Source organism: Salvelinus alpinus, chromosome 33 (genome assembly GCF_045679555.1).
Source record: "Salvelinus alpinus chromosome 33, SLU_Salpinus.1, whole genome shotgun sequence".
In the NCBI taxonomy this organism is placed as follows: Eukaryota; Metazoa; Chordata; class Actinopteri; order Salmoniformes; family Salmonidae; genus Salvelinus; species Salvelinus alpinus.
Window position 1 is genome coordinate 15,283,240 of NC_092118.1, and position 27,621 is coordinate 15,310,860.

General features: G+C 47.3%; 2 protein-coding genes across 3 annotated transcripts in view; both read right to left on the bottom strand.

Moving 5' to 3' along the window:
* The window catches only part of LOC139563316 (cartilage intermediate layer protein 1-like), a 47,544-nt gene extending 37,816 nt beyond the window's left edge, over positions 1-9,728 (bottom strand). The window contains exons 1-2 of one of the 2 annotated variants that reach the window (XM_071381919.1): positions 9,563-9,728; positions 7,894-8,019 (exon numbers count right to left, since the gene is read on the bottom strand). In XM_071381919.1, the coding sequence (XP_071238020.1) occupies positions 7,894-7,898 (5 nt within the window). In that variant the 5' untranslated portion in view covers positions 7,899-8,019; positions 9,563-9,728. The remainder of the gene's footprint in view (positions 1-7,893; positions 8,020-9,562) is intronic. The other variant, XM_071381920.1, reaches the window with a different exon arrangement.
* Positions 9,729-19,866: 10,138 nt separating this feature from the next.
* The window catches only part of LOC139562827 (immunoglobulin superfamily DCC subclass member 3-like), a 99,817-nt gene continuing 92,062 nt past the window's right edge, over positions 19,867-27,621 (bottom strand). The window contains exon 14 of the mRNA XM_071380940.1: positions 19,867-26,939. Within this exon, the coding sequence (XP_071237041.1) occupies positions 26,772-26,939 (168 nt within the window). The 3' untranslated portion in view covers positions 19,867-26,771. The remainder of the gene's footprint in view (positions 26,940-27,621) is intronic.

Below are 27,621 nucleotides of genomic sequence, written 5' to 3' on the forward strand. Positions count from 1 at the left end.
GCACAACATAAAGACCTTTGTGAATTTGTGACAAATCAGATGATCAGGAATCAAGGTAAGACCCAGATGCAGACACGTTGAATTAACAATGGTTTAATATACCAACAGGGGCAGGCAATAGACAGGTCAAGGCAGACAGGGGTCAGTAAACCAGAGGTGGGGCAACGGTACCGGACGGCAGGCAGGGGTCACTAAACCAGAGGTGGGGCAACGGTACCGGACGGCAGGCAGGGGTCACTAAACCAGAGGTGGGGCAACGGTACCGGACGGCAGGCAGGGGTCACTAAACCAGAGGTGGGGCAACGGTACCGGACGGCAGGCAGGGGTCACTAAACCAGAGGTGGGGCAACGGTACCAGACGGCAGGCAGGCTCAGGGTCAAGGCAGGCAGGGGTCACTAAACCAGAGGTGGGGCAAAGGTACCGGACGGCAGGCAGGCTCAGGGTCAAGGCAGGCAGGGGTCACTAAACCAGAGGTGGTGCAAATGCACCGGACGGCAGGCAGGCTCAGGGTCAAGGCAGGCAGGGGTCACTAAACCAGAGGTGGGGCAACGGTACCGGACGGCAGGCAGGCTCAGGATCAGGGTAGGCAGAGGTCAACAATCCAGAGGTGGGGGGCGAAGGTACAGGTCGGCAGGCAGGCTCAGGGTCAGGGGTAGGCAGAGCGGTCAGGCAGGTGGGCTCAGAGCCAGGACAGGCAAGGGTCAAAACCAGGAGGGCGAGAAAAAGAGAGACTGGGAAAAGCAGGAGCAGATAACAAAAACGCTGGTTGACTTGACAAACAAGACGAACTGGCAACGGACAAACAGAGAACACAGGTGTAAATACACAGGGGATAATGGGGAAGTTGGGCGAAACCTGGAGCGGGTGGAGACAGGTGAAAGAGATCAGGGTGTGACAAATCAGATAGGCCCTTTTTACATCAGCAGTTGCCACAAAGTGCTTATACAGATACCCAGCCTAAAACCCCAAAGAACAAGCAATGGAGATGAAATAGCACAGTGGCTAGGAAAAACTCCCATGAAAGGCAGGAACCTAGGAAGAAACCTAGAGAGGAACCAGGCTCCGAGGGGTGGCCAGATAGGAATTCAAGATGTTGCATCATAGACACTGGGGACTGAGACAGGGGGGGGCAGGGGTCACTGTGGCCCCATCCAAAGTTACCCCTGGACAGGGCCAACCAGGATGAGTTGAGTACACCATGCTAGTGTATGAGTTAAGCTTTATGAGAGTGTGTGTACTGTCCAGTGGCACCCCTTCCCCCCCCCTCCTCTTTGATTATTGTCCAAACCGTTCAATAGAGGGCACAAGGTGAATTGATTTGAGAGGTGTCTTATTCCTCGGAAAAGGTATTTGATGAAAGACAGGAGGGGAAGGGCTGGTGGCAGAACAGAGCAGAGCAAAGTGTGCCGAATGACATTGATTTTCAGTTGGGGGAAGAAGAAGAGGGGTGTGGGGGAGAGAGAGAGCGAGTAGGCAATCTGTTGCTAAGCCTGGTCTCGTCCTTTATTAGACCTTACATTTACATTTACATTTAAGTCATTTAGCAGACGCTCTTATCCAGAGCGACTTACAAATTGGTGCATTCACCTTATGATATCCAGTGGAACAACCACTTTACAATAGTACATCTAACTCTTTTAAGGGGGGGGGTTAGAAGGATTACTTTATCCTATCCTAGGTATTCCTTAAAGAGGTGGGGTTTCAGGTGTCTCCGGAAGGTGGTGATTGACTCCGCTGACCTGGCGTCGTGAGGGAGTTTGTTCCACCATTGGGGTGCCAGAGCAGCGAACAGTTTTGACTGGGCTGAGCGGGAACTGTACTTCCTCAGAGGTAGGGAGGCGAGCAGGCCAGAGGTGGATGAACGCAGTGCCCTTGTTTGGGTGTAGGGCCTGATCAGAGCCTGAAGGTACGGAGGTGCCGTTCCCCTCACAGCTCCGTAGGCAAGCACCATGGTCTTGTAGCGGATGCGAGCTTCAACTGGAAGCCAGTGGAGAGAGCGGAGGAGCGGGGTGACGTGAGAGAACTTGGGAAAGTTGAACACCAGACGGGCTGCGGCGTTCTGGATGAGTTGTAGGGGTTTAATGGCACAGGCAGGGAGCCCAGCCAACAGCGAGTTGCAGTAATCCAGACGGGAGATGACAAGTGCCTGGATTAGGACCTGCGCCGCTTCCAGCGTGAGGCAGGGTCGTACTCTGCGAATGTTGTAGAGCATGAACCTACAGGAACGGGTCACCGCCTTGATGTTAGTTGAGAACGACAGGGTGTTGTCCAGGATCACGCCAAGGTTCTTAGCACTCTGGGAGGAGGACACAATGGAGTTGTCAACCGTGATGGCGAGATCATGGAACGGGCAGTCCTTCCCCGGGAGGAAGAGCAGCTCCGTCTTGCCGAGGTTCAGCTTGAGGTGGTGATCCGTCATCCACACTGATATGTCTGCCAGACATGCAGAGATGCGATTCACCACCTGGTTATCAGAGGGGGGAAAGGAGAAGATTAATTGTGTGTCGTCTGCATAGCAATGATAGGAGAGACCATGTGAGGATATGACAGAGCCAAGTGACTTGGTGTATAGCGAGAATAGGAGAGGGCCTAGAACAGAGCCCTGGGGGACACCAGTGGTGAGAGCACGTGGTGCGGAGACAGATTCTCGCCACGCCACCTGGTAGGAGCGACCTGTCAGGTAGGACGCAATCCAAGCGTGGACCTTGCCGGAGATGCCCAGCTCGGAGAGGGTGGAGAGGAGGATCTGATGGTTCACAGTATCAAAGGCAGCCGATAGGTCTAGAAGGATGAGAGCAGAGGAGAGAGAATTAGCTTTAGCAGTGCGGAGCGCCTCCGTGACACAGAGAAGAGCAGTCTCAGTTGAATGACTAGTCTTGAAACCTGACTGATTTGGATCAAGAAGGTCATTCTGAGAGAGATAGTAGGAGAGCTGGCCAAGGACGGCACGTTCAAGAGTTTTGGACCTTGAGAGATAATAATAAGCCTGGTTGTCACGCCTCTCTTTCAGCTCCTGTAATTTCCGTGACTCACTGCATTTCTCCCCTTCGTCCTGTTTTCACAAAGGGCAGTTATCATTTCCAATTAGGCCGGTGTACATATGAAGCTCAGGGACCCAGAGGCATTTCATTAAGGGCCCAACCTCCATTTGGAGTCCCATTGTGGGAATTATTCTGAGGGCTATTGGTTGGAAGAATGAGGGCACACAGGACGAAGCACCTGAACAAAGACAGCTGGAGAGGAGATGTCAACATTGACTGCACACACCCATCACTGCTGGAGCGCGCACACACACACACACACACACACACACACACACACACACACACACACACACACACACACACACACACACACACACACACACACACACACACACACACACACACACACACACACACACACCCCCCCCCCCCCCCCCCCCCTTCGGTCCTTTACTAGTTCTAAGGCATATGCAAATTAGGCAAGCACAAAACCCCACCACGCATTTGTCACTAATTGAAGACATGTCAATTATGAATGTAGGAACATACAGAGCAGAGCCACTGTTAATCCCTGTGTGGTTGTGGTTTAAAAAGCTGCTCTGGCTGTAAGTGGCAGGACTCATATGGGAGACAGGAGAGAGGGGGAGGGAGAGAGACAGGAGAGAGGGGGAGGAAGACAGGAGGGAGGGGGTTGGAAGGAGAGAGGAGAGAGGGGTGGGAGGGATACAGGAGAGAGGGGGAGGGAGGGAGACAGGAGAGAGGGGGAGGAAGACAGGAGGGAGGGGGTTGGAAGGAGAGAGGAGAGAGGGGTGGGAGGGATACAGGAGAGAGGGGGAGGGAGGGAGACAGGAGAGAGGGGGAGGAAGACAGGAGGGAGGGGGTTGGAAGGAGAGAGGAGAGAGGGGTGGGAGGGATACAGGAGAGAGGGGGAGGGAGGAAGACAGGAGGGAGGGGGAGGGAGACAGGAGACAGGAGAGGGGGGAGGGAGGAAGACAGGAGGGAGGGGGTGGGAAGGAGAGAGGAGAGAGGGGAGGGAGGGATACAGGAGAGAGGGGGAGGGAGGGATACAGGCGAGAAGGGGAGGGAGGAAGACAGGAGGGAGGGGGAGGGAGGGAGACAGGAGAGAGGGGGAGGAAGACAGGAGGGAGGGGGAGGGAGAGAGGAGAGGGGGAGGGAGAGATACAGGAGAGAGGGGGAGGGAGGAAGACAGGAGGGAGGTGGGAGGGAAGGAGGGAGAGAGGAGGGAAGGAGAATTCTTCATTCTCTGTTATCGCATTATGACAGGCATTATCTCTTGCCAAACAACATGTCACACTGCAGTTATTGAAAAGCAAATTAGAATAATAATAAAAGAGGTCGCAAACATCAGCAGATTTTTCATATTAAAGCTGGCTGGTGAACTCTGTCTCGTAGTGCAATATGAAAACTGTTAGATCTAAACCCTGCTGTGTTCACTGCTGGAGATGAAACACGGAGGAGACTGGTTTAAATCAATGCAGAGCAACTTCTTACATTGTCACACATTTCCATGTGTGTGCGTGTGTGTGTGTGTGTGTGTGTGTCAGTGTGAAGGAGAGGACACGCCTGTCAAATCTCGAGTGAATAGAAGCCCACCACTTCCACAGGGCAGTAATCAGGTTGCTGGCTGATTCTCCTGGTAATACTCTGTGGAGTTCAGAACACTGGTACATTCCACCACCGACACATTGTTTTCAATCTCACGGCTACCATTTGACATGCAGTATGGATACACAAACAGAAATGCAGACACCACACACACGCACGCACGCACGCACGCACGCACGCACGCACGCACGCACACACACACACACACACACACACACACACACACACACACACACACACACACACACACACACACACACACACAGAGAGAGATCTGGATTGCCTGGATTGCAATGAGATGTTTTTCCATTTCCCAGCACATTTAAACCAATACATTTCCTCAGTTACATGCCCATTTTAAAAATGCAATTGTATGCCTGCAACCTCACTGTTGATATTTTACATCAGCCAGCTGTGGCTGTTGGAACAGAGCAGGTGATGTGATGAGGCCAGAGAGATAGCTGAATGGTTCCTCGCAGGAGTGTTGACAAATCCCCAGCTATTGATTGGTGCATGGGCTGACTGAGCACAAGTCTCAAATGATCTCCATCAAGCCCTGTGAGTGTCTGTTAACCAATACCAGCTGCAGCCAGCCAGGTAAAGAAGCAGAACCACAGACAATTGTGGTGACAAAGTGTATTAGGGTGTCCTCTGGCTCAGAACAGAGTGTATAGTTTCCACAGGTGCTGGGTTAGGAAGCTGTACTGTGTACTGTGTAACTTTTGGATACCTAATTTCTTGAGAACAGGAGACTGTTCCTCCTGTTTGTTTGTACGATGAAGGGGTGGGTGGGGTGGGGGGGGGGTCCGTGCATACTGTATGTGTGTGTGTGTGTCCAGCAGAAGCCATTGTCCAGGCTCCCTGGCCAGTGATTGACTGCGCCGCTGAGTATAGCTGACAGTCCTCCGGCGTTGACCTGAGCCCTGTGCATCGATAAACAAGCCCAGCTAGGCTTGTACTCCTCTAATCAGGCCTCCCGTAGCAGCACAACACACTCTGAATCACAGCACAGGGACAGACCTACAGAGAACAAAGACTACGGGACCACTGGGGAGCTCTGTGTGGGTTCCGTAGGTGTGTGAGTGGCTGTGTTGCTACCTTTGCATGGAGCATATTTGTAGCAGAAGCGTAGGGGAAGGATGTTCAGCAGAGAATTAAGCAGAGAATCACTCTGCATGACTGACTCAAGAGAGACGCGGCAGAGAGAATTATGAAAAGAGTTGGTCAAAGCCTGTGCGATGCCGATCAATAATTTGCAATCATGCAGGACAATAAGAGATCCTCTCTCTAGGAGTGTGAACAATGTAAAGCTGAGGAAAGGTCTGTATTACAGTATTACAGTATTACAAGTTTTGGGGAAAGGGGAAGAGAGTGATAATCATCCTGCCTGCTAGTGATGAGTCCTGAGTACAGTGTCTGCAGTTGTCCGTCCAGCAGATGGCAGTGTCTTTCTTCCCTGTCTGTCCAATGAGCAGTCCCCGCTGGTATGAACCCTTGGACATTCAACAAACGGGAGACTATCAGTACAGGTTAAAACCATCTAAAGAGAAATTATATTAATCTCTTCTCATCTACTGATCTAACAATGGGGGCAGGTTAGGAGGCTTATTACCAATCTGTACAGTAGCAGAAGATGGATTGTGCTAGTCATAGAGAAAGGTTGTTATAAAAGCAATCCACCACTCAGCTACATAAGCTTTGACCCTGAGTGCCCTTCCTGTCCTTCCCCCTGTCCCCAGGTCAGTTAGTCAGCCCCATGTGCAGGGCCGGCACCAGGCATAAGCGACATAAGCAGTCGCTTAGGGCCCCAGGCTGCTAGGGGGTCCCGACCAAGTCGGGGTCTCAACTTACTGTTGAGAGTTAGAATTGTAGAATACACAAGGTGCAATTTCTAAATTTTGTTGTGTATCAGCAGTTTTTATCTTGTCATGTCAGTCACTGATAGTCACTCAATTAGCAAAGTCAGCTAACAATTTTTATATTGGTAAATTTGTCGAGCCAGCTATCTAAACTTGTAGTAATCATGGCCGAATACCGACCAGCCATGCAGGGCACATGCCCAGGGTCCCTGACCTCCAGAGGGCCACAAAAGATTTTGTTAGTCACTCTAATCAGAAAACATTAACATGTCATAAGTCATATCAAAATGTGTAGCATTGCAGGAAATTAGCTTTAAAACTGAAAAAGAATTCACTCTGCCCCATGGAAAAATGTGTTGAGTAGCATGAAATGTGTTAGAAAATTGCAACATTTTCTCTCCGCCCCATGGTAACGTGTAGAACTGCAGAAAATATACTTTAAAATGAAAAAGAAAATGATCCGCCATCAAGAGGGGATCTCTAAAAGGTTTAGCTGTGAGGAGTGGTGTAGTGCTATTTTTATAGGTGCAGGACCAAGAGAGAAAAAAGTAAATTAAGTCATCATTTCATAGTTTCATATTTCATAGCTTGTACCGACAGATGTAGCCTATTGAACTTGATTATAGAATATGCATAAAATGCATCCTCCAAGTCTCTAAGGGCTCCCTGTGCTTAATTACAGTGATTCAATTAGCGCTACCTCCTCTTAACTAATAACATCCCTGTGTTGTGTTCCCTGGTATTTTGCCCCTTGACCACCTGGTCATGGTCACCAGACTGGAAGCTCAGGCTGGAGAGGGAGATGGTCATGTTAATGGATTATGGAGAGGTCTAGAGATCACCAGATCACCCTTCCTCTATAACAGGGTTCCACAACTGGAGGCTCCGTGACGAATTTGGCCCGTGGGTGGTTTTATTTGGCCCCTAAATAAATCGTATTATCATTATATATATTTTTTTCAATTGCTGAATTTTCATTGTTGGACATAAAAGACTGTAAAAACACCAAGAAATCAGCCCCAACTGATTTTAATTTTGCAAATCTGTTCCCAACTATTCCCACGCATAATAGAGAGATATGTGATTGTATACAAATGTAAGCAAGGTTTGAAATGATTGTTATAATCAAATATTATATCTGGTTGGGTGTCTTACGGTCAATTTGCAGTCTACAAATGATTTTTAATTATTTTCTGACCCCCTGAACATCCGCTCAAGAATAATTTGTCCCGCGGCTGAATCTAGTAGATGATCCTTGCTCTATAATAACATCATAACCCCACATCCAGCCCTCACACCGCACATCCGCCCCTGTGAATGTGGATGATGCAATCAGCAGCAATAGCATCACTCCACTGATCCATGGGTAAAGCCATGTGATTAAACACAGAACCCAGGGCAGAAGGGTTCTCCTTCTCCTTACCTCATCGTCCAACAACAACAGCTCCCCTCCAGGCTCTCACCAGTCTCCACTCTTCAGTCCCAGGCTGGGGATCAGCTCTCTGCTCTCTGGGATTCTCTCAGACCCCCAGGACTGAACGCCCTGCCTCTAGACAGCGATAGAGAGATGGAGACACACATCAACAACAACAACACATTCTCATTCCATCACTCTGGACGACATCTACAGACTACTATAAATCTATGACAATAAGCGGAAAGTCTAAATAAACCAAGAGTGACGAGATAGCCATAGATGAGGTGAGTAATGTCTATTTATAGACACTGGTTTTTATGGTTAGCGTGTCAGTAAAATAAAAAGGAGTAACAGTCACCAGTATGTATCATATTATCTAACATGTCAGTGACTCTGGGTGTTTATTGTATGTTCTGTATATGTTAATACACAAAACCCTGGAACCTACAGTGGAAGTCATTCTATCTGAGTGAGTATGTCAGATCATGTTGGCTTGGTTTTATTCAGCAGCGCTGGTCCCACTAGTAAACATCCATACGACCTGGGGCTGATGAGAGGATGAGAGAGAGAGGGAGGGAGGGAGAGAGAGAGAAAGAGAGAGAGAGATGGAAGGAGGGAGGGAGAGAGAGAGAGAGAGGGATGGAAGGAGGGAGGGAGGGAGGGACTACGGGATGAGGGAGGGAGAAATAGAGGGAAGGATGGAGGGAAGGATGGAGGGAAGGATGGAGGGAGGGATGGAGGGAGGACTGGAGAGAGGGAGGGATTGAGGGAGAGGAGGAGGGAGGGAGAGATGGAGGAATAGATGGAGGGATGGAGGGAAGGATAGAGGCAGGGAGGGAGGGAGATGGAGGGAAGGATAAAGGCAGGGAGGGAGGGAGATGGAAGGATAGAGGCAGGGAGGGAGGGAGGGAGGTGGAGGGATGGAGGGAAGGATAGAGGCAGGGAGGGAGGGAGGGAGATGGAGGGATGGAGGGAAGGATAGAGGCAGGGAGGGAGGGAGGGAGATGGAGGGAAGGATAGAGGCAGGGAGGGAGGGAGATGGAGGGATGGAGGGAAGGATAGAGGCATAGAGGCAGGGAGGGAGGGAGGGAGGGAGATGGAGGGATGGAGGGAAGGATAGAGGCATAGAGGCAGGGAGGGAGATGGAGGGATGGAGGGAAGGATAGAGGCAGGGAGGGAGGGAGTGCCTAATTTGTAAATCGTGAGGTCCCGTAACACAGTGTGGGGGGGGGGGGGGGGGGGGGGTGTTAATTATTCAAGGTGTTAATTATTCAAAGCATTTTAGACGTCACTGCACACTTACTTGAGTATAGCTGCGGGGCTTACACAAGTCCCAATTTCTTATATCAATGTACAGCAACATTTTTAGACGACACTGCAGAACACCCACCATATGCACACATACTCAGCTGAACCCCACAGCTGGGGTTGATGTCTTGAAAATTATATGAAATATGTGTCACATATTTAATATAATTTTCAAGACATCAATGTAGCAGTAAAACAAATATCACAATATCGGAATATATCTTCAAATAAAATAGAACAATGTAGACTACAGCAGAACACACACATGAGAATATATATGCCTCCTGCCTATGTGATAATATGAAGCACATATTCACATTTCAAACTTGTTCTGTGCTGTGAAGGTAAAGGGGAAAAAATGTCCTACCTTAGTTTTCAAAACCTCCCACAATGACTCTCCCCATGTCAAGTCATGCCGCCAGAGGTACCGGATCTGGGAAAATAGGTGCATGAACAAATAAAGTCAAATCTGAGAGGTGACGGATCTTGTTCCGGTAGGAGCTGGCTCAAATTAACCACTGGAGGGAGGGATGGAGGGAGGGAGGGAGAGATGGAAGGAAGGATAGAGGGAGAGGCAGATGGATGGAAGGATAGAGGGAAAGAGGGAGAGGGAGGAGGGGGGACTGGAGAGAGGGAGGGACGGAGGGAGGAGTGGAGAGAGGGAGAGATGGAGGGATGAGAGCAAGTGTCCAGAGGTCACCCCGTGACTGGGGGGTAAATAAATATATAAATGAGATGTGTAAAGCAGATCTCTGTTGGCATCAGAACGCAGCCTATATCATCATGTCACTGGTGAGCCCTGCCTGCCAGGCCATGCTAATGCAATCACACTCCTGGGGACCAGGGTCTTCATCGGTTGGCAACGGCCAACAAAGTGATATGTCACCGCAACTGAGGTGGTGGACTTAATTTTTCAATTCCGCATTCTGGAGATGTGGGTGGAAAATAAAAGAAGAGGGGAAATTTGCCGGGCAAGACGACAGGGGGGGCTTTGTGGGGATTACAGTGTCTGTGGATGAGGAAGACATTAGTGGAAACACAAGCCAGGAGCCCCTGCAGGACAGGGAACAGTGGAGGAGGGTAAAGAGAGGGTGGCCGCGCTCTGAAACTGATACAGCTGCATTCTCCTCTAAACATCACAGGGCCAGCTCTCCCCTCCATACATTCCCCCAACCCCCCAAACCCCTCCCCTGTCGTGATGTAAGACAGGGGCCTCATCCCACCACTTTGTCTTCTGTGATTTATCAAAGAGAAGGCCACTCCCTGTCCACCTCCAAACCCCCCCCCCACATCCCCCTCCGTCCTCACTCCTCTAACTATCCCTCCCTACGCCCCCCCCCCCCCCCCGTCCTCACCCCTCTAACCTAACTATCCCCCAATACGCCCCCCAACCCCTACACCACCCTCCGTCTCACCCCTCTAACTATCCCTCCCTACGCCCCCCCCCCCCCCCCCCCGTCCTCACCCCTCTAACCTAACTATCCCCCAATACGCCCCCCAACCCCTACACCCCCCTCCGTCCTCACCCCTCTAACTATCCCTCCCTACGCCCCCCCCCCCCGTCCTCACCCCTCTAACCTAACTATCCCCCAATACGCCCCCAACCCCTACACCCCCCTCCGTCCTCACCCCTCTAACTACCCCTCCCTACGCCCCCCAACCCCCAACCCCACTACACCCCCCCCCCCCCCCCCATCCTCACCCCTCTAACTATCCCTCCCTACGCCCCCCAACCCCTACACCCACCTCTGTCCTCACCCCTCTAACTATCCCTCCCTACGCCCCCCAACCCCTACACCCCCCACCGTCCTCACCCCTCTAACTATCCCTCCCTACGCCACCCAACCCCTACACCCCCCTCTGTCCCCACCCCTCTAACTATCCCTCCCTACGCCCCCCAACCCCTACACCCCCCACCGTCCTCACCCCTCTAACTATCCCTCCCTACGCCACCCAACCCCTACACCCCCCTCTGTCCCCACCCCTCTAACTATCCCTCCCTACGCCACCCAACCCCTACATCCCCCTCCGTCCTCACTCCTTTAACTATCCCTCTCTACACCCCCACCCCCACTACACCCCACTCTGTCCTCACCCCTTTAACTATCCCTCTCTACGCCCCCCACCCCCTCTACACCCCCCTCCATCCTCACTCCTTTAACGGTACCCCTCTATACCCCACACCCCCCTATGTCCTCGCCCCACTCCGTCCTCACCCCTCTAACTATCCCTTCCTACGCCCACCACCCTCCTAAACCCCCTTCTGTCCTCACCCCTCTAACTATCCCTTCCTACGCCCACCACCCTCCTAAACCCCCTTCCGTCCTCACCCCTCTAACTATCCCGTCCTACGCCCACCACCCTCCTAAACCCCCTTCCGTCCTCAACCCTCTAACTATCCCGTCCTACGCCCACCACCCTCCTAAACCCCCTTCCGTCCTCACCCCTCTAACTATCCCGTCCTACGCCCACCACCCTCCTAAACCCCCTTCCGTCCTCAACCCTCTAACTATCCCGTCCTACGCCCACCACCCTCCTAAACCCCCTTCCGTCCTCACCCCTCTAACTATCCTGTCCTACGCCCACCACCCTCCTAAACCCCCTTCCGTCCTCAACCCTCTAACTATCCCTCCCTCTTCAACTGGCCCTGGAGACAGCTGGGCAAACACTGACCCGTATCGCCCATTTATCCCCATGACCCCCAGAATCCCTGCTCGCTTCCCAGCCTCGCCCCCCAGCTTTGGCCCCTAGCTCCAGCCTCTACCTCACCAGCCTAGCAACTGGGACAGTGGCCCACCCATGGCACCAGGGCCCTCTGTGGGACTATACATGTGATACTCTGGAATTCTAAACACCCTAAGAGCTCTGGCAAACAGCAAAGGTCAGGCAGAGACACAGACACTGAAGCAGTGTCCGGAATCTGAATGTGTGTGAATCTGGCTGAAAATTCCATTCAGGCTGCCGCCAGCAATAGGCAAAGATAGCAAGGGAGTGTGAGTTCTGCCAGAGACAGTGAGAAGAAGATAGAAGGATGAGAGAAGACAAGCTGCTCTCTTTCCTCCTTTGTGGGAAGATGGGAAGATGAGGCGCTCCATTGAGAAAGGTTATGCGTGGTGTTCCTGCGGCTGTGTTTATCCAGTGGTGTGGAGACAGAGCTCAGAGTCTGGACGGCCTGCCACCTTGTCCTCTCCCCCAGGGCAAGGCAGAATGACACATTTTCATGACAACTACACACAGTGAAATAGGATGACTGGAAGAAAAACATTACACCTCCCTCCCTCCCTCCCTCCCTCCCCTATCATCCTTTATGCTCTCTTTGTCTGTACACATTCCCCTACCTCTCTGCATCGCTCTCCTCCTAGTCTAGCTGTATGTTCTCTTTGTCTGAACACATCCCTTTTTATTCCAGCATCTCTCCCTCTACCTTTCTCTCTAATGCTGATACATCACACATTATCCCTGTAGAGAAATGAAAGACAGAAAATGATAAGGAGGGTAAATGGTGAAGGGCTAATGATGTGCAGTACTATACCTGCAGTAGACGTAATCTAAAGTGGCAGTAGATAAAAGAGCTGAGGCTTGACTAAGACGTTACTTAGTCAAGTAGAGTTCCACAGAGCTTTGTTTCTGTCAGAGACTAACATGGTGCATGGCTTAAACTCATACACATCTGAAGAGAGAAACGCTAACACACACACACGCAACACTAACACACACAGATACACAAACACTGGCACAGATACACACACACACACACACACACACATACAAGCCCCCCTTGCTCCATCCCCCAGTTGTTTCAGTAATTAACCCCGCGCAGTGCTTATACAGGCTTATATAATCTGTGAAGTACACATTTACATACATAATACTTGGAGCTCTGCATCGGTTCCATCCAACAAAACAGTCCTGATGCCTGATGCTTGTCTTTTAAAGCATGAGCATTAAAGTGAGAGAATGGGGCTCAGAAACGCCTGCCGCGGCTACAGTGCTCTGGCAATGCAAACAGGAAACAGCCCAGTGTATAGGCTAGGCTAGTATAGTACAGACTAGCAGCCTGCCTGCCGTCCCATCTTCTAACTGACAGCAGGGATCATTAGCGCCATGACGAGTCTGAAGGAGACAAGAAAGGGGCTTCATTCGAGACACTGACCTGTAGTCAGGCACCATGCAGCAGCAACGGACCGATCGACGACAACACCACAGCACCTGACAAACACAGGCACTGCTAAATATAGACCTGCGAATTAGGGCTGCCTCTGTGTACATTTACTTCTATGTTAATTATTAGGCTCACACAGAGACGAGGGCAGTATAACCCCATATTGGACAGGATCTGAAGCAGTCTAGGAAGTCATTTTCGAGAGACTTGTTATTTTTCATTTTGACCATTTACATGACACAGAACATGAAGGCACTGGTATAGTGTCTAATTAGCTAACACACAGTGAGACTTCTAAGGACTGGATAGTTATAAAAATGATCATTTTAATCAATGTTCTGCACCTTGAGGCCAGAAGCAAAATTGTAATTTTTCAACTAGCTAGATACAATAATAGGTACCTCCCATTTCCCCAAATATAGATTATTTTAATTACACCAGGAGCCACCCAGCAGTACGATCAGATCAAATCTGTTGCTTCCCTCCAAGTCTCCACTGTGCAACCAGCACACCATCACACAAACTGAGCCAATTGTTCAACCAAGCACAGCGGCTTTCACAACACAGCTGAGGGGTGGTGGTGGTGATGATGGTGGCCATGATCCTGCTCAAAAACAAAGCTGCTCCGTCAGGTGAAATAGATCAGGTAGCCGTTTTCTCCTGGGAGAGAGGTAGACTACCTCTCTCACACTGCCTCTCCTCTCCTCCACCGGTAGCCTAGCGAGTGTGTCAGTGTGTGAGCCGCTGCTCTGGGGTCTAATTAATGCAGCACACTGTGCACCCATATGGCTACATGTGATTAAACAGATCGAAAAGAGAAGAGAGCGAGTCAACCACATGGGTCCCCATCTCCCTCTCTCTGTCCATGCAGCCTGGATTGCTGCGTCAGCTTGTTTTCTCTCTAACCTCTCTCTCTCTCTCTCTAAGACAGTGATTTGACCTTGACGCAGAGGAGTTTGATTAGACCCAGGGAAATCAATACTGAACATGTCCAACTCAGTCAAACACACAATGAATTATATATTTTGTCATGTCATTATGCCCAAGCTATTTTTCATCTCCAAGGCCAAAGCAAGGTAAATATGTAGTTGTCTTTTCCTGTGGGGACAAAGGCTGCACGCGTCCCTCAGCCAGCTGAGCAGGCTGGGGGCTTCGTCTCTATCTCCCAGCTATTACTGGTGCCATGGCTGCTGGCTTTCACTCTGTGTGCATGTGTTTGATTAGGGAGGGGCTCCCTGGGCTCACGGATGGGTGCTTTTGGAGATGTCATTTCTCTCCCTCCTCCTGCTCATCCCCTCTCTCCCTCTCTCTCTCCCCTCTTTGTCCTGCTTCACACATCTCAGGCATCAGGCGCTCTGGGGATGCGACATCTCTGCCTGCCTGCTTGCCCAATGACAGCAGCTCTCCTATCCTTCCTTCCTTCCTTCCTTCCTTCCTTCCTTCCTTCCTTCCTTCCTTCCTTCCTTCCTTCCTTCCTTCCTTCCTTCCTTCCTTCCTTCCTTCCTTCCTTCCTTCAGGGGCTGATATGTGTGTACTCTATGTGTGTGGAGGAGAGAGAGGGAGAGAGATGGAGAGGGAAAGGGAGAGGGAGGGAGGAATAGATGGAGAGGGAGGGAGGGAGAGAGAGAGAGAGAAAGAGATTAGTGCATGTGTCAGAGATATGATTCCATATCTGTGCATGTGAGCCATTCACTCACTGCCACTGAAAAGGTCACCAGATTTATTTCTGGCAAATACATAGAAATGTGTTATAGGGGCAGCCATTTTATTCCTTCGAAGCAATTCCCTCGGCACGGTCTGCAATTACATCAGTCCTCCTTTCTGGGGAGAACCAGTCACTCCATTAATGCATTCAGTGCCACGTCTCCTGTGGCCTCCCAAAGTTAATGCACACATCCTCCATCACACACGACAAAATGTGAGCTAGCACTGAAATCCTGTATGCCTCCACCATGACCAAAGGGAAGAAATGTCAGGCCAGCACCATCCGAAGGGGATGGGAAGGGTCAAAATGACTGTAACTCGTCTGGGCTTAGTATGCGGTTACAATTAGAAAAAGACACAAAGACACAAAGACACACACACACACACACACACACACACACACACACACACACACACACACACACACACACACACACACACACACACACACACACACACACACACACACACACACACACACACACACACACACACACACACACACACACACACACACACACATAGGCAAACACACAGAGGACCCAGTCCAAAACCAGAGGAGCTGACAAGATGGTTTTGATTATTTGCGATGTGTGAGGAGGTACGTTTCCCCCTTCACAGTCACCTGGGAAGCGTGTTACGGCTGGGAAATCTGGAAGCAGTAAAAAAGCTGAAAACTTCAGAGGGAGGCGGGCATGAAAGTTGGCTGGTCTGACCTGTGACCGCCTTCTCTCTCGACTGCTCCCTTTGAGCTGCTAAAAGGCGTGCGTTGTGAGAATCCAAAAGACAGCTGCACCCCCCTTCTTGAAGCGCTCTTGGGGAGCGCAGAGGTCCCCCTCTCTCAGTTCGGGTCTAAATTATGTGGGGTCAGGGGGGCTGGTTGACCCCCAGTGGAGGTGGTCCGGCCGGGCCGGGGATAGAGTTTCACTGGTTTATATGGCCAGCCTGGGCTGCTCTGCTCAGCTCTGTGCTGTTATGTGGTTGAGGGGCCATCCATCCTGCCTCTGAACACAGCTCCCTGTTTTCTCTGATTTACTATCGCAAGAGATAATGAAGAAACCAGCGCCGCAGGGCTCTCTCTCACACACTCTCTCTCACACACACTCTCTCTCTCACACACTCTCTCTCACACACACACTCTCTCACACACTCTCTCTCACACACACTTACAGTTACACACGCAGATACACACACACACCACACTCAGTCACATGTACGCAAGCACACACACTTACACATACACACCACCCACAGATACACACACACACATACACACCACACAGATACATACACACCACACAGATACATACACACGTACACACCACACACAGATACACAACACAGACACACCCATATACACTGTCATCACAGGAGGCTGCTGAGGGGAGGACGGCTCATAATAATGGCTGGAATAGAGTCAATGGAATGGCATCAAACACATGGAAACCATGTTTTTGATGTATTTGACACCATTCCACTAATTCCGCTCCAGCCATCACCACGAGCCCATCCTCCCCAATGAAGGTGACACCAGCCTCCTGTGACTGTCACATATTTGACAGTCACCTGTACACAAGCACACACAGTAATGACACAGCTCAGAGGGTTGTCCCACACCACAAACGTGTCCACAGGGCAGCACTGCAGGGAGATATGGAGACAGGAGGAGTGTGTGTGTGTGTGGTTGTATATATGTGTGTGTGTATATGTGTGTGTATATGTGTGTGTAAATGTGTGTGTGTATATATATATGTGTGTGTGTGTGTATATGTGTGTGTATATGTGTGTGTATATATGTGTGTGTGTATGTCACTGTTATTTATAGTGCTGTTATTGATCTAATGCATTATGGAGTGAGGTAGAGTCAGGGTGCCTCAGATTACAGGGACATTCACATGCATTTCATACTGTACTATACCCAGTGGGACAGCGTGGCAGCGTGAGACTGCACTGTGGGGCTTCGGGAACATACATATACATACACACAAATAGCAGACCACCTTAGACTAATATAGTGTACAAACTAGCGATGGGGACCAAAATCGATATAGTTACATATCTAGATATTATTTCTGATGATATATCGTATCGTTTTGACAATATTATTTTTGGAGTAGTTGGCTGTACCTGCACCAACAACTCCATAGCTTGTTCTCCATCACCATTTCATTTAGGGAGCACTTTAATTTCCATGACTGATCAAAACGTGTTTTCTCATGGCTCTCTCTTGTCTCTGCAGCAGACATATGAGGAGCAATATGTTTGGAACATCGAATCTCATCAAAATCACAGTATTTGAATCATAACATATTGAATCGTGAGAATCGCAATACATAACGTATATCGGCACCTAAGTATCTTGATAATATCGTATTGTGAGGTCACCGGCTATTCCCAGCTCTAGTACACACAGTTGCTACCACGTGAAGACGTACAGTGGGGAGAACAAGTATTTGATACACTGCCGATTTTGCAGGTTTTCCTACTTACAAAGCATGTAGAGGTCTGTAATTTCTATCATGGGTACACTTCAACTATGAGAGACGGAATCTAAAACAAAAATCCAGAAAATCACATTGTATGATTTTTAAGTAATTAATTTGCATTTTATTGCATGACATAAGTATTTGATACATCAGAAAAGCAGATCTTAATATTTGGTACAGAAACCTTTGTTTGCAATTACAGAGATCATACGTTTCCTGTAGTTCTTGACCAGGTTTGCACACACTGCAGCAGGGATTTTGGCCCACTCCTCCATACAGATCTTCTCCAGATCCTTCAGGTTTCGGGGCTGTCGCTGGGCAATACGGACTTTCAGCCCCCTCCAAAGATTTTCTATTGGGTTCAGGTCTGGAGACTGGCTAGGCCACTCCAGGACCTTGAGATGCTTCTTACGGCGCCACTCCTTAGTTGCCCTGGCTGTGTGTTTCGGGTCGTTGTCATGCTGGAAGACCCAGCCACGACCCATCTTCAATGCTCTTACTGAGGGAAGGAGGTTGTTGGCCAAGATCTCGCGATACATGGCCCCATCCATCCTCCCCTCAATACGGTGCAGTCATCCTGTACCCTTTGCAGAAAAGCATCCCCAAAGAATGATGTTTCCACCTCCATGCTTCACGGTTGGGATGGTGTTCTTGGGGTTGTACTCATCCTTCTTCTTCCTCCAAACACGGCGAGTGGAGTTTAGACCAAAAAGCTCTATTTTTGTCTCATCAGACCACATGACCTTCTCCCATTCCTCCTCTGGATCATCCAGATGGTCATTGGCAAACTTCAGACGGGCCTGGACATGCGCTGGCTTGAGCAGGTGGACCTTGCGTGCGCTGCAGGATTTGAATCCATGACGGTGTAGTGTGTTACTAATGGTTTTCTTTGAGACTGTGGTCCCAGCTCTCTTCAGGTCATTGACCAGGTCCTGCCGTGTAGTTCTGGGCTGATAACTCACCTTCCTCATGATCATTGATGCCCCACGAGGTGAGATCTTGCATGGAGCCCCAGACCGAGGGTGATTGACCGTCATCTTGAACTTCTTCCATTTTCTAATAATTGCGCCAACAGTTGTTGCTTTCTCACCAAGCTGCTTGCCTATTGTCCTGTAGCCCATCCCAGCCTGTTGCATGTCTACAATTTTATCCCTGATGTCCTTATACAGCTCTCTGGTCTTGGCCATTGTGGAGAGGTTGGAGTCTGTTTGATTGAGTGTGTGGACAGGTGTCTTTTATACAGGTAACGAGTTCAAACAGGTGCAGTTAATACAGGTAATGAGTGGAGAACAGGAGGGCTTCTTAAAGAAAAACTAACAGGTCTGTGAGAGCCGGAATTCTTACTGGTTGGTAGGTGATCAAATACTTATGTCATGCAATAAAATGCAAATTAATTACTTAAAAATCATACAATGTGATTTTCTGGATTTTTGTTTTAGATTCCGTCTCTCACAGTTGAAATGTACCTATGATAAAAATTACAGACCTCTACATGCTTTGTAAGTAGGAAAACCTGCAAAATCGGCAGTGTATCAAATACTTGTTCTCCCCACTGTACATTTTTACTGCCCAATGTTTTATCAAAGTAAAACACTACACACACTTTTTACTGGTCATCCATGGCTTAACCCGGATAAAATATGGATAGCCCCTTGGTACTGAAAAGTAAGGGATTCTAAAAGTTTAGGATTACGGTAACAATATGTTCCGATTTAGAATTAGGATTAAAGAGTGGAGTGTAAAGAAGGTGTTGAATTAGATGGAGAGATTTTGGTGCTGGTTTTCTCTCCAGGATTTACATTTAAGCAAGTGAACTGGATGATGAAACTAGTATTGAAACAGGCTTCAGGATATAATTCACAGCCCAAATAAGCAGAGAGTTTGATTTAGATTCCCAGTCTTTCTTAAAGCCTGACTATCTTGGATTGGCAGTGATTAGAAATCCGCATACAGTAATGAGTGTACTCATGAGTGTATTATAAACCAACGCCATGAATGGGGTTCATCATGGCAGAATGTGAGGCATTGTAGGATGCAGCTTCGATGTACTGTAAGGCTACTGTAGGGTTAACCTTGTGTTTCCATGTTCTGCTATGCCTTATTTAACCTGATGTGTCATGAGCGTGGATGTGCTTTTGATGAAGGCCGTCCATTTCTTAATTACAATACGTGAGACAAATGTGAAGATAATTGTGTCGCCAAAACAACCACGCGCCCATGCACACACATCCATGCACACACATCCATGCACACACATCCATGCACACACATCCATGCACACACATCCACACGCAGAGTAAGAACACTTCACACCTGTCCTTTTAATTACTACAGCTAGTTTATTAACATTGCTGTTGTCGTCTTTTGCCTTTAATCAGCGTGGCACAATGACTTCTAAAACAATACAAACCACTAAAAAAAGATCTAGTCTGTCTTTATACACATATACACATACATACAGTATTATACATATGTATACACATGTGAATCACGACCAACCATCACGACCAACTACAGATACTGTATCATAGAGAACACACATTTGTGGACACCTGAATTTGATTGTGGGACACTTGAGCAGGCAGAGGCACTGACCTCAGCAGACATATAGACAGACATATAGACAGACAGACAGTGATTGAACAGCTCCCCACAGACAATATGCAGCTGATTATACTATACTGTACAGGTTTGTGCTCTCTTTGTTCCTTCTCCATAGCCTGGCTATTCTCATCACACCATCTCTGTCCCTATATCAAACCCAACATAAGCACTAAAAACCGAGGCACCTTTCCCCACATTAAAAGTACAGTAAGGCTATAGAAACTGTCTGGGCACTGTATTTGACATTTGGTTTAGGTTAGCACCTTTGCGGCTATACAATAACCCAATGGCATGGTAGTAGCAGTAGCAACAATGACTTTGACAGTCGTACGTATAGTAACTGTATTGGAAAGCCTTTTCCCCTTGCTCTGTGCGATGCCTGGTGGCTTCTACAGGAAGTGAGAGAGACTGGAGAGAATGCCACAGGTTTGTGAGGAAGTGAGGAGGGATACAGTCATTATTGCCAACCATCCATGCACACACAGTTCTCACAGTTCTCTTACCCAGAGAACTGGGTAAGAGGAGATCAAATATGACAGAAATACCACCTGTGTAAGCTCAACTGTAGCTACAATAAGTAGGCACAAGTTTTCCTGGAGATACAAGCAGCTCTCGTATCCCTGCTGATGCCGTAATAGCACAGGTTTGTACTGTAGATTACAGCTGTGCACACTTTGTGTGTATTTCTATAAACGCATGCTTCTCTAAGCACAGCTTTAACATGAAAACATGTTAATAAACGTTTGTACGGAAAGGTTCATGCTTTATTGTCTCTACTGTTTAATGAACATCAACTCGATTTTACGGTTTGACTGTGAATCAATTACATCTCTTAGTGGTGGAAAGGGATCAAACAAAACAAAGTGAGCTATAATAACAGGTAAGACGATATGAAGACGATCAACAAGCTGTCAAGATTATATTTAACAATGTCTTTCTGAGTAGAAACAGTTTTAGCAAATACACACTATCAAATATGTAGACCAACGATGTGGAATAGAAACATCAATAGCACCATGTTGAGATGACAATACTTGCCCTATTCCAATGGCTAACTGTCACAGTGTCACCATCACAAATCCAATAATGATAAACTAACACTTTAGCAATCTGCTAAAACAGCACATTTGCGAATAGCTGAGAAAGATATGGTTTAAAAAACGATTTTTCCCTGTAGCCATGCTTAAATACATTGGATTTAACAAGTTTCTCGACAGAGGTACAAATATACTATTGATCTCAAACATGCTTTAAGTTACAATTCCATTAATTCACCATTAAATGACAAGAATTCAAATGATTAGAACATCTTCAAATCAGCATTATCTGCCATGTACAGTCAGTGAGTTCTTGGGAGAATATCTGAGAGATAATAGCATCAGAAATGCAATCAATTTACAATCAAAAGTATAGTCATTTGGTGCCACAGTGATCAATACAACGCATATGAACAGATCAATACATCTGAACTGTGTAGTGTTACAGCATAACAAAAAAGGCCAATCCCTCAACAGTCCTTGTTTGTTGGTTACACCCATTGTAGCTTCAAACATGTCAACAATGAGATATTACTGTAATCGTTTTCGCTAAGCTCCTACAATATGTAGCTAGCTTTCTCCTGTTTCTACAATATGAACAAACATGTGGAATACATGGACAGACTTGGAGTTGTATCTCATGTAACTTCAACACCACACCATATTTCATGGACATGTTGTAACAAATCTTACTAAGATACTAACTCATGCCTAAACCAGTTTGGGGGGAGGGTTACCTTCTTTGTTTTAAGATATCAGGCCAGTATGGCATGCCGTGACTACCGACTTCTACAGTAACATGATCTAAAATTCAAACAATCACTTCTACAAGATTGTGCAAGTGTCTATATTAGTCTTGGTGGATACTTGACTATTTCCTTTGTGGCCACTGGTCAGCAACTGCCAGTTAAGAGAATTCCTAACTTGTTAGGAGTCCAAATTAGCATGAATAGGATCTGCAAAAATAGAATGGGAAAAAAAACAGGAAAATAACATGGCCAGCAGTAGTTTCAGAGTTTCCCCTTGCCTTCCATGGCTGGGGTAGAGAACAGAGAAAACGGTTGAACATTTAATCCCTTTCATGAAGAGGCTTAAAAAGCTGAAATGGTAACATTTTTGTCACACAGAAGAAATGTTTGTTTTACAGAGTCCCAGTTTGATGTTTTTCCTCTCCAGTTCTCAATAGGCTTGTGTTGCCAGAGATAAACCAGCTAATGTCTCTCCCCTGATTCTCTCTGGGGAGAGCTGGGGCACTGGGGTCATTCTGACAAACACTCCTTTCTTTACAAAGTTGTGTGTGTGTCGCTGGTGTGTGTGTGTGTGTAGGGAGAGGTGGCATTACAGAGGGGCAAGGAAGAGAGACAAAAGGAGACAAAACCGTACTAAGAAGAGCGGTTGTGAACTTCATTCATGAATCCCTATATACGTGGCTCACTGAGGCTACACATCTTCATGCATGGAGGATTACCATTACCTGCTCAGTATGTGTGACAGTGGACAGATTATCTCCTTGATTATTTGCCTAGTCGATAAACAAAAAAGGCAATCCCTCCCCCTAAACTGGTTGAATAGGGCACAGTCAGAGCACTGTGAGAGGAAGATTGTACTAAATAACATGGACTCTCATAGTGGAGCGCCCAGTCCATGTTCCGCTGTGACGAATACAACATAAGGATTAGATAGACGTTCCCTGAGCACAGTCAGCCCACTCTCTCTTTGTCCAGAGAAACAAACTCAGCGGACAGGAATCTCACGAGAGGAAGAAGCAGGGCTGAGAATAGATAGCGGGAGAATCTCATCTCACCAGCCAATGGAGTGGTAATAAGTCAGAATAGACTAGAGCAGCTTCAGCAGTTGATCACAGAGGGCAGCTCTTAACATTGATCTATAGGAGTGTAAAGCACTGGGAGAATCATGATCATATAAATCATGTAAACATGATGCCTCAATTTACAGCTCGGCATTCTGGGTGAAGGGTAAATAAGCTGTGCACTGTATGGCACTAAAACCTGTCAAATCAGGGATGAGATGTGGGCAATTTCCAGCATCGGAAATTAACCGTAAATTATTAAGAAAAAGTACCTCTGGTTTCTCTGGAGAGACCCCTCCTCACAAACATCTTTTACGTTTTTAAAGAAGCACTAGAGAGAACATTACATCAACAGTTCATAAATACACGTGTAACATTGAGGCATTTCTTTCTGCTAGTTTGACAACTATCATTACTGTTCACTAAGACTTGCCATGTAAATCTACCATCATGTACAATCAAAATACAAGCAATGAATAGACGCGAGACAACAAAAGAAATGCACGGTGAAGAAACAAACAAACACAAAGTACAGAATTACTGCAGATGAGTTCTGGTGCCACGTTTTCAGCAACAATGCAATGCATTAACAACAACGACTTCTACTGCATCGTACAATAAAACCCTCTGCTGGAGGAGCCCCCACTGACGCGTCTCTCTGGAATGTAATGTGCATTATAACTGTACAATAGATAGTCTAATAGAAACACAGTTCTACAGCCCGGCTTTAACACAGACATCCCATTTATTTAACCAGTCCGTTTCAGGCTAGTGTAGTTACCATATCAAATCTAGAATGGACCAAGCGCTGGACACACTTCCTCTAATCAGCCAACTACAAAGGGAGGAGAGCGCTGGCTGCTCTAAACGATCTAACTCAAACATATTGGACCAACAAATTACTACAATTCAATCGATTACTGCAGTCAAGGAAGGTAGGAATATGTGTGTGCCTTTCTTTATAGGAGATGTTGTACATGAAGGGTACAGTATTTAATATCTAATAGAGTTACTCCATTTATTAACACAATTTGAGTATGATAATTGCAGAGATCCCTTGCAATAAATCAGGGGTGAGAACTGGTGACTGTTCATAATCCTTACTTACAAACACCTGTTGCTGCAGATCATCTGTGAGGAGGGTTCTGGGAGTAAAAGAGTAGTAGCTATTCTACAGTTTATACTGAGTAGCTATACTACAGTTTGTAGTGAGTAGCCGTACTACAGTTTATACTGAGTAGCCGTACTACAGTTTATACTGAGTAGCTATACTACAGTTTGCAGTGAGTGCTTGATGTCCTCGTTTATTAGTCCATAACAGACACATGTTCAAAGACATTCAAGTCTGAGTGGAAAAACAAAAACGTAAAAGCTTCTGATACAACAAGAATGTAATAAAAACAATTGTGACACATTCACATCCACAAAAGCTCAGCATAAAGACGAAAACAACTGTTTTTCTGTCACACAACTGCACTACCACAAGGCCCTGAAGACATCCTCCCTTCCCTAGGAGTGTGTGTGTCAGTACGTGTGTGTGTGTGTGTGGTGTATATTTATGCACATATAGAAGTTTCCTTCAGAGTGTGAGAGGGAGCAACCTGAGAGCAGGACTGTCGTGTCGGGGTTGAGGTAGGTTACCAGAGTAATACTGCTTTAGGCCATTATGTGACTGAGACACAGTAGAGAGCATAGAGTTAAAATGTGATCCATCTCTACAGTAGAGAGCCAGAGAGAAGACAAGGGGTCCGTCCGACAGCGGCCCTAACCCAGTAAGAGTACTGGCCTGACTCAGGTTGGCTCTGCCTCAGGGAAGCTCCAGCTGCAAAGAGCATGGTTCTGGAGGAACAGTGGTGGTGGTACTCCCAGATCTGACCCTGGATCAGATCCAAGTCTAATAACATCCCGTTGACTGTGTGTTTGCTCAGGAAGATGACAGCATGAGCACACTGAACTCAGACCTGTGAGTTAATACCGGTGGTCCACCTGTTAAACCATCTCCCTCTGGATTTACATGCAGCACTGTAATAAAGGTTTTCCTGAAGCACTTTCATTTGTCAGTGTGGAGGAGGGATGGAGTGAGGGATCTGGGATGGACAGGCTCGAGAAGTCTGGGCTGTTCCTTTATGACAGAAGGGAATTGATTTGAATTGATTTGATGAACTATAACAAGAGGAGTGCACTGTGCCACAGCTTGGAGTGAGTGACAGGCAGAGCGCAAAAATCTGATTAGAACAACACTATTGCCAATTGAAGAGCCAATTACCTGTGATCATATCAGATACATTAACATTTGTGGTTGTCAACGCCTACAATGACATTTTGATACATTTGTGCTTATTTCTCTTAATACATCACATATACCATATGTACATTCTTTCACTCGCTGTCACACACACACACACACACACACACACACACACACACACACACACACACACACACACACACACACACACACACACACACACACACACACACACACACACACACACACACACAATTGCATCCTGCAATCATTCATAAATACACATATGATGTATGTCTCAATCAAGTGTAAATGTAACTAAAACCTCCCCTGCCCAATGGAATATCTGCAGCAGTTCTCACACAGCAGTAAAATTGTCCTGAAATGATTAGTGGCAGTGCAGTGCATCTCTAACAGTCTTTTCAATCAACAGAAGCAACTAAGATTCAAACAAAGCAAAGACAAAATATCTCACGCAAACACGATGGAAAACGATGAAAAATGTCTTTACAGGTAGAATTCATACAACAATATCATCTGTCAACTTGCATGAGGTACTGACATATCCACAAACAGCCATCGACGGAGGGAAGCCAGGAGCTCTCACAACAGAAGTACATGTTTCATTATGAAAGAACAACTACAACATCGTTATCTTGAGGTAGAACGTGGACTTCAGCGTTTTCTTGAAGTGCTTTCCGTTACATTTTTCTTTCTTCTTTTCCCGGCTTCGACAAGCAGGAGAGCGGCGGTTCTTGACATCTGAGGTAGCGTGGCACCTGTTCTCGTGTTTTACGAACCGATCGCTCTACATGTAAAAGTAACTGAACACAAGGGGAAAAGACGGATCCCAAAAAGGTTTCCCACGTCACATTCATTCCGGCTGAGGTAGGTTTTTGTTGAATCCTAAGGTTCACAGAGCCAAGTTAAGAACCTGTATGAAGGCCGAGAACTAATAAAAAACCATTGATATCACTGAAAATAAAAGTCCTGAGACAGAGAATATATGAAATCACTGGAAGAAGGCCTTAGTCTTCGTTGGATGCGTCTGTGGAATCCTTGCTAGGCTAAGACTAGGCAGCAGTCTGACATTGAAAGAAAAAGTAGAAATAAGACCAATAACTTATTACCATTTTGTAAGATAGTAGAGAAATAAAAACATATTCGACTCTGAGATAAAATGATGAGTGTATAACAAATACATTCTGGGCATCTATTCTGTGTGCTGCCGGCAACCAGAAAATGAAGGAAGTACAAAAAAAACAAGAACACTTAATTCACCTGCCAAAGCTAAAACTTAGCTGTCCATCACAAAAGCGCACCAAAAACCTAGGCCGGGGACACCTCAAGAACGAGTCCAAGACCCTATAACTTTTCCAGAGGCGACTTATTTAACTTACCAATAACACAATTCTTTGCACAATGAAAAACCTAATATGAAAAGAAATACTTCGGTCGACCTGAGTGTGATACCAGTCTGAGGTGACACTGTGACCATGTCACAGACTTGACCTTCATGCTTCTATCAGGTCTGGTCCTGCTGGGTGACCCCGGCCACAGCCCTGTCACTGGCCCCCCGGCCCTCTGCTGGAGGCCTCTGGAACTGCGTCTCTCTGTCCCCCTCCACCACATCCAGCGGCAGAATGGACAACTGGGTCTCGTTCAGTGCACAGGACACCAGGGATCTATCCAACTGGAAACACACACACAGTAATGTAGTTAAAGATGGAATGAGTAGTAGGGGAAACAGCGCCGCCGTCCGCCCACTGGCGTTGTTATTGTTTTGCTGACGAGGTGAGGCGCGTCGTGCTGGAAAAAATTGCAGTACAAATTGTTCTGTTCTACCACGTGTGCAATGATGTCAGAGGGAAAAAACTGTGTTAGTTGTTTGCAGTAACTATGTTGTTGTTGTAATATCGTTAACGGCCGTGGCAGTTTCACCAATTAACGATTCCAGCTTCAATATGGGAATATACAGTTGAAGTCGGAAGTTTACATGCACCTAGGTGGGAGTCATCAAAACTCGTTTTTCAACCACTATACACATTTCTTGTTAACAAACTATAGTTTTGGCAAGTCGGTTAGGACATCTGCTTTGTGCATGACACAAGTCATTTTCCAACAATTGACTTAACTGTTTGGCCACAATGACCATCGTTATGTTTGGAGGAAAAAGGGGGAGGCTTGCAAGCTGAAGAACACCATCCCAACCGTGAAGCACGGGGGTGGCAGCAACATGTTGCGGGGGTGCTTTGCTGCAGGAGGGACTGGTGCACTTCAAAAAATAGATGGCATCATGAGGAAGGACAATTATGTGGACATATTGAAGCAACATCTCAAGACGTCAGTCAGGAAGTTAAAGCTTGATCGCAAAT